Source organism: Haliotis rufescens, unplaced genomic scaffold (assembly GCF_023055435.1).
Source record: "Haliotis rufescens isolate VD_foot unplaced genomic scaffold, xgHalRufe1.0.p SCAF_21, whole genome shotgun sequence".
NCBI classification, from domain to species: Eukaryota; Metazoa; Mollusca; class Gastropoda; order Lepetellida; family Haliotidae; genus Haliotis; species Haliotis rufescens.
In genome coordinates this window covers 8666717-8675046 of record NW_025963902.1, presented here as the reverse complement: position 1 = coordinate 8675046, position 8330 = coordinate 8666717, and the positions used below count along the sequence as shown (strand labels likewise).

At 42.9% G+C, this 8330-nt stretch overlaps 1 protein-coding gene across 1 annotated transcript; it reads left to right on the top strand.

The window, feature by feature from the left end:
• The first annotated feature begins 6889 nt into the window (after positions 1–6889).
• On the top strand, positions 6890–7657 carry LOC125382950 (filaggrin-like). The gene has a single exon (XM_048401328.1). It carries the CDS (start codon positions 6890–6892, stop codon positions 7655–7657), a length of 768 nt encoding a protein of 255 aa, XP_048257285.1.
• Positions 7658–8330: the final 673 nt, after the last annotated feature.

Below are 8330 nucleotides of genomic sequence, written 5' to 3'. Positions count from 1 at the left end.
CAATTAACAATCGTTAGGTTTTTTTAAAGAAATGATGTTAAAGGAGTAATATTGGATGACACAATTAATTTATTTTTGCATTTTTATGCAGCATGATTGGGAGGGGGAGCCAGGGGGTGGGGTGGGGTGGGGTGGGGTGGGGTTGGGTCGTGTGACATCGGTTCGGCAGGCCTGTACAGCAGCAATGGAATAAAGACAAACAAATGGATCAACGAATGGTGCATATTGATTAATGATAATAAAGTGCAGTTGGTTTGTGGGAAGAAATACCGTAGTCGTATAGACTGTGAGAGGGCGTGGTCAGTGTGTGAAGGTACGCATTTATCATACATACAAGAATACAGGAAGCACGCTGCCTGCTTCATCGCCACGGAAACACTTGCAACGTGCATCAGAGAGCGGCAAAAACAGTTGGCAATTGGCCAAGGGAGGGCAAGGTTTGGAACATGCTTCGTCCCTGTTTGACAACACTGGCCGCTCTGTGCGAGAAATAAAAGATGTGCAGTGAAATATACGACTGAACTTACCTTGAGATGCATGTGCATAATGGTCGTCTCCATCGATAGAGATGCGACGAGGCCGAGCGAGCAGGCTTGGGTGTGGTGATGCCAGCCACCGACAATCAGATACTTGCGCCGCCATGGTCAGCTTAGGTTAATCACGGCCTTGGCATTAGTTACCTCGCTTGTGATTGGTGCTTTGCTGCCTGCTTCCGGGTGGCTTGGTGCCGGCTGGCTAAACTGCGTTTTTTGGCGTTCGGTGCAAAGACCAGATGCTCTCGGTGTAACCGGTGCAGTCACGTGGTGGATTTGTGTGAAAAGTGGAAAGAAGTTGGCTAAAATGGAACTGCATGTATAATGAATAAAAGAAAAGATATTTCCTTTATTTGTTACTGCGAAAAATAAAGCATAATAATGCAATAATTTGTTTTACAGACAACCGAAGATGTGAAGGTGAAGTAATTAACAGTATAAAACCTGAAGACGAGTTGTGAAATAAATGCTGACAATTGGAAAGAGAGTTAAAGCTGCATTGAAGGGCAACAACAGCAAATGGCAAGAAAAGCAAAGATTAATACGCCATGCACGTGCAAGAAGTAAAATGACTAGAAGTAGACTTAATTATGTATTGCCTTAAAGAAATATTTTATTTTTTTAATTTGGTTGAAGTGATTTTGTTTGACATAAAAGTGATGAAATGAAAGACAAGTTAATTGTGTTTGAAAACGAAGCCATAATGCTAGGTGAAAGCAGGGAAGGAGCGGGTTAAAACGGGGCAGAAGCGGGGTAAAAGCGGAGCCCGGGTAATCGGGGCCAAAGAATAGAAAGGGAGCAAAGCGATTAGTCGGTCGGTGAAAAGGGATGGATTTGATTGGCGAGAGTTGAGGGGTGAGAGTTGAGTTTGGGGTTCATGTAGGTTGTAAGAAGTTCCTTAAAAAAAGAGTTCTTACTGATAAGGGGGTTTGCACCCACTCAAGGTGCCCCTGGGCCAAAGTGAGCGATGCCACGAGACTGCCGACTGTACCTGGAGGCACAAGTACTTCCAAATGGATCCCAAAGTACCCCAAAGTGCATTTTCAGACGGGTGTAAATTGTCTGGAAAACACCCTTTCTATTAATAAAGGTTCGGATATAACGCGAGATTAGCAAGACTACTGGTGGCCACATTAGCGCTGTGAAATGATACATTCTGGCTTATCTGGCCCGGGGATATTTTATGTGCAGCTTATAAGCTCGCAACATCCCCCATTAACCACCAGTGAAGGGTTTCTCCCTGGGGCCTTTTTTGGACTCCAAACGTTGCGTAGTATTTCAAGTTTTATAAATACGCCAAAGATGCCCAAACCACAAAGACAGATACTATTAATCAATTCGAAAACAGAAAGAACAACATTTATTTTGATGGGTATGAATAATTTTTGAGGAATATCATACGTTATATTTATATAGATGGTACCATTTCCCAGCGCACTTTTTGAACTATAAATTAGTAATTGCGTTTTATTAGCAATTTTGATTGAACCGTTTTACTTGAAATCCTATAAAACTCGATATAAAACTCGAGAATCATTTGTACGAAAGTGTTCCCATGTGCTGTGCTTGCTGTTGGTGAGGAAAGCGCTGATGTGTTGGATGTCAACCTATTAGCAACACTACACGTTGTATAAATAGAGTACCTAACTGATGAAAGACCCATTTCTCTCAGAATGTCACATTGAAACACATTGCTGTGTACTCTTTCTCCGTATTTAACTTGTATTAATGGAAGGGTTGACCAAAACTCATATAGTGTGGTGTTGGGAGGCTAAATTGGCCGTTTTGCTCTAATGTCGAACAATGTTGCACAATGTTGGACATGGTATCATAGCCACTAAAGTTCATTCATTTTCAGATCATTCAGCAGAAGCCTCTTATATTAAATGTGCTTAATGTATTGATTGCCTGCTTCAATATGGAAGATGGGGCGGTCGGGTCGGGTAGCCTAGTGGTTAAAGCGTTCGATCGTAACGCCGAAGACCCGGGTTCGATTCCCGACATGGGTACAATGTGTGAAGCCCATTTCTGGTGTCCCCCGCCGTGATATTGCTGGAATATTGCTAAAAGCGGCGTAAAACCATACTTACTTACTGACTGACTGACTGACTGACTGACTGACTGACTCAATATGGAAGAAAACATGCTCACTTTGTTCTGAAAGTGGATATGCGACTTTAATGGTCCGGCAACTTTAATGGTCCGGTCCCCCCCCCCCCCCCCCCCCAAACACACACACGCACGCCGCACGCACGCACGCACGCACGCACGCACGCACGCACGCACGCACGCACGCACGCACACACACACACACACACACACACACACACACACACACACACACACACACACACACATGTGTCATTGCATTTGGTGGCCTTGATATGTCATACCTGTGGTTACCAGACAAGATAAAAATGAAAAGATGACATTTTACTTAACTGAACTTAATTCTGAAATATTATGTGATTCTATCGATATCATACAGTAAAGGTAAAACGGTTTTAGCTGTTATACTAAAGCTCAGATGTGCGGAAAAACGGGAACTGCGTTAATGGTGAAATCCTGACGTAAATTTGATCAAATACAACTTCCATGCACCAAGGTGTGGATCCGGTGACAGCAAGCTCAATCCTGATAACACCACCCGGGTTGTGTTAAGACAATATGAGACAGGTGCACGTGCGGCGTTTATCCTGTGCCTCAGAGAACTTTTTAAACTGGGCTGGGCTGGGCTGGGCTGGGCTGTTTTCTGGGACGATGTTATTGCGTCGACAGGTATATTCATCGTCTCACTGACTGATTTGTGGCAAAGAAATATATTAAAAACAGACGTTTACCGTCCCCAGCAACAGCCTGTGCTTGTCATAAGATGGGTTGTTAACTGAGTGAAGCGGCAGAAAAATATCTGACAAATAGACCAAATTTGACATTGCGGCTTCAAGCCTGAATCTATGTGTGAGGTCTAGCAAACAAATAATTTACATTACTTTTGTTTTCCACAAGCACTATTCATGCATACGACACGGTAAACGATTCATTCAGCTGTGCACGTTTATTTCTATATAAAGATCATTTAAAAAACAAAATGCGACACGGCAAGTTCGAACTTATGAATTTTCATTTTTTAAATGCGACGAGCTATCGACTGTGCTGAAACCACAGCTTTAAAAGCTTTTGCAATTTTCCTAGTCATGCCTAAGCGCGGCAATGCACTGGAATATACAAATTGTGACAGTTTGCTTTCGTTACCACTGCTGTTGAGAGTATGCTTGTCGCGATCTGTTTGGGGCGGGGGTGGGGGCGGAGGGGGTGATCTGTTAAAACCTCGATTCAGAATATTCACGATAGACCTGTCAAAAGACAAAACTAAAAATGCTAAATGTTAAAATGTAGTTATAGTACACACACACACACACACACACACACACACACACACACACACACACACACACACACACACACACACACACACACACACACACATTCATTCGGTAATAGTACATACATTTTGCGCCCCTCGCCTTGCATATACCGAGGCAGCTTCAAAATTACTATTTGTTCAATAAAAACAAAACAGTCACGGTAATATGTGTGTATCTATAGGCCTATGTATAAATGTTAAAACTAACCCTAAAACAATGTTTCAGAAAAGTGAAGAGATTCAACAGAGTGAGTAAATATATAAGTAAATATGTTGATCTTTGTATGATTGAGAAAATATTAATAAATGTTTGGATGAATGAATGTTTGGATGAATGAATGTTTGGATGAATAAATGTTTGGATGAATGAATGTTTGGATGAATGAATAAATAGATAAATGAATGAATGAATGAATGAATGAATGAATGAATGAATGAATGAATGAATGAATGAATGAATGAATGAATGAACAAAAGGTGTGAACAGTGCACATAGCATCCATATAAATTATAAATGTACATGGTCAATAATCAGGATAATGCGAGCCAGTATAAAATAAGGATTTTGTCTTTCTGCCACAATTTATGCGAGGCACTAAACTTTGGATTCGTCAAAAGATGATTTATGATTTCGGCCAGACAACTGAGAGGACGTTTGGTGCCCAATGCGTCAGTTTGTGTGACATGTTTTGGAATGAAAGAAGTGCCATAATTATACTCCTAATTTACACGTATTAATACGGACAAGGAACTTTGTTTGTAACAGGAGCCAAAGAAAGAGTTTCTTTGATAACCTGTAACGTCACGTGACCTCCGCCATAACAGTCTGAGGGAGACGGGACAGTTACTGGACTAAAAAACAAACACAAATTCTGCACTTTTCAAATTTACATTGGTCTGTGGGCAACTTTGTCTTTGCCTTTAATTGCTGTCTCTTATTTCAAGCACAAGAAATAATTGAGCAATGTGTCAGAAGGACTTCAGATATAACAATCCTTAGTAGATAATTATTTTTCCGGAGTTTAGCCTATATTGCAAATAAGTGGTATAAAGTTAAAGGGAAACGCATGTCATTGTTAAGGTCACCCGAGGTACCCCAAGAGTAAAACGCACAGTAAATTCGTGACTCTATATTCACCACCATATTCTTCAAGGAAATACTCCGTGTGTTGAATATTTATTGTTTACATCGACAGCCTGGCTTCAAGTGATATCTTTAATACAAAGGTTTGTGTGTATATCAGGTAAAAATTTGACAGTGGTGTCCATCGCCTTGTTGACACCTCAAAAACAAATACTTTAATGCTTTTATTTCTGAATGAAATTTAAATACGTTTTGCAATCACAAAATATTATAGTGCTCACTTTGGTCATGTCTTTGATTTTTAACGCTTTCCATAATGTAGCTCACAGGAGACACAGGACTCCATTAATGTGAAACGTAGGCTACACCATTTCGTCAGGCAGACACCTGTTTTGGTGCGCTCGTCATGGCAATGCTTACAGAGAAAATAGAACTAACATGAATTTACGATATGTAAACATACAGTGTCCACTCCATTGAATAAAATGATACTAGATAATGTAATCTCAAGTAATGAACAGTTTTGTTACCTGTCACCTTTAAATAAAATCGCTTTTAATTAGAATCTGGTTGTTTCACAAATCAAAGCATGCTGCTAGACTCTGTAAGGCGACAACAAATGAATTGTTTGGATTTGATGGACAATAAAGATAAAACTGTTCACGAATTTCTCCTGAAAATAAATCTACCAAACAATAAATTTGTTGTTACTTAAAAGAGGAAATGGAGCTCACGGACATATTGGCAGTTCTCTTACGCACGCACGCACGCACGCACGCACGCACGCACGCACGCACGCACGCACGCACGCACGCACGCACGCACGCACGCACGCACAATTGTGGGATTAGCCTCTCTTGAGGTACTATAGCTATGGACTAACAGGCCCTGCAGAGATTGCAGTCCGAAGGCCCTAGAGGTACCAGATGTAATTGTATATCCAAATTATGTTTGTTTGGTTATCACAAATTGTGAAAGATGCTGACACATCACATCCTGCCTAGTCCTAGTGTATTGTTTTTCTGTAACTCAGGTGAACTTTGCCATACAGAATAACACCTTGACTTGAAATTCTATCTTTATAATGTATCACGAATGCATATCATGCAAATGATGTACATTACAAAGCCACTTTTTCAACTATAGCTTTCCTACTGTTATGAGAATATAATATCGTCTTAACATTTACTTGCAACTGCATTTCATTTTCTGTTGTTTTGAGAATGGACACCACACCACACCACACCACACCACGCCACGCCACACCACGCCACGCCACGCCACACCACACCACGCCTCGCCACGCCACGCCACGCCACGCCACGCCACGCCACGCCACGCCACGCCACGCCACGCCACGCCACGCCACGCCACGCCACACCATGTACATGACATCAGCCATGCTGGAACTGGACTTCAGGCACACTGGAATTGGACTTCAGGGACACTGTAAATGGACATCAGACACATCCGAGCGAACATCAGACACACCGTGAACAGACATCAGGCACACTGGAACTGGACTTCAGACACACCGGAAGCAGACATCAGGCACACCGTAAATGGACTTCAGACACACCAGAAGCGGACATCAGGCACACTGTAAATGGACATCAGACACATCGGAAGCAGACATCAGGCACACCGTAAATGGACTTCAGACACACCAGAAGCAGACATCAGGCACACCGTAAATGGACTTCAGACACACCGGAAGCGGACATCAGGCACACTGGAACTGGACTTCAGACACACCGGAAGCAGACATCAGGCACACCGTAAGCAGACATCAGGCACACCGTAAATGGACTTCAGACACACCAGAAGCAGACATCAGGCACACCGTAAATGGACTTCAGACACACCAGAAGTGGACATCAGGCACACTGTAAATGGACATCAGACAAATCGGAGCGAACATCAGACACACCGGGAACAGACATCAGGCACACCGTTAATGGACATCAGACACACCGGAAGTGGACTTCAAACACACGGGAAGCAGACAACAGACATACCAGAAGGGGACTTCAGACACACCGGAAGGGGACATCAGGCACACCAGAAGGGGACTTCAGACACACCGGAAGAGGACATCAGGCACACCAGAAGTGGACTTCAGACACACCGGAAGCAGACAACAGACACACCAGAAGTGGACTTCAGACACACCGGAAGGGGACATCAGGCACACTGGAAATGGACATCAGACACACCAGAAGTGGACAACAGACACACCAGAAGGGGATATCAGGCACACCGGAAGCGGACATAAGGCACACCGTAAATGGGCATCAGAAACACCGGAAGTGGACTTCAGGCACACCGGAAGCGGATAACAGACACACCGGAAGCGGACATAAGGCACACCGGAAATGGACATCAGACACACCGGAAGTGGACTTCAGGAACACAAGAAGTGGACTTCATACACACCGGAAGCGGACAACAGACACACCAGAAGTGGACTTAAGACACACCGGAAGCGACATCAGGCACACCGGAAATAAACATCAGACACACCAGAAGAGGACATCGGGCACACCGGAAATGGACATAGGGCACACTGGAAGTGGACTTCAGGTACACCTGAACTGCACATCAGGCAAGAACTGAAACTGAAACGAGAATTTGATTTGTACACACTGTCAAACTTGTAAATACAAAAATATCAGTATGGGAAAAACATACTTGTTTGATTAGAATCAATTCTTATTCGTCCCTTTTCATTGACTTCAACAATGATGTGTTTACCCCTATGTTATATACATTGAAACATCTAGAATGTCCTCAGTATTTATCTTTTATATAGCGTGACCACCTGATCTATTTCGTCGCCTCTTACAACAAGCGTGGGTTACTGGGGATCGTCGCCTCTTACGACAAGCATGGGTTACTGGGGATCTGTTCTAACCCGGGCCCCATACGAGCTGCCAGTAGTTATAACATTGATATATATCAAAATGTAACTATTCATACAGTTACACACACAGTCACAAATGACAAACACATCTGTAATTTGGACAGTTTTAAGATTTGGTCAAATGCATACAGTGTTACACAGGTTATCAATTCATGGGTTTATCTGATATTGACACTGTCAGCCACTATGAACCATGCCATGTTTTTACATGTCACGTGCAGGCAGACCATCCAACCCCGTTAGTTGCCTCATACGAAAAGCATAGTTTTATGGCAAGCAGGGGTTGCTGAAGTAGACAGGCATGAGCTTGACAGGTGACTTGGCAACTCATGCATGACATAAGAAGTCACATAAAGCATTTTAGCA

What these genes read in the sequence shown, in the direction of transcription:
- LOC125382950 (XM_048401328.1), top strand. Translation starts at nt 6,890, where the DNA reads ATGGACTTCAGACACACCAGAAGTGGACATCAGGCACACTGTAAATGG.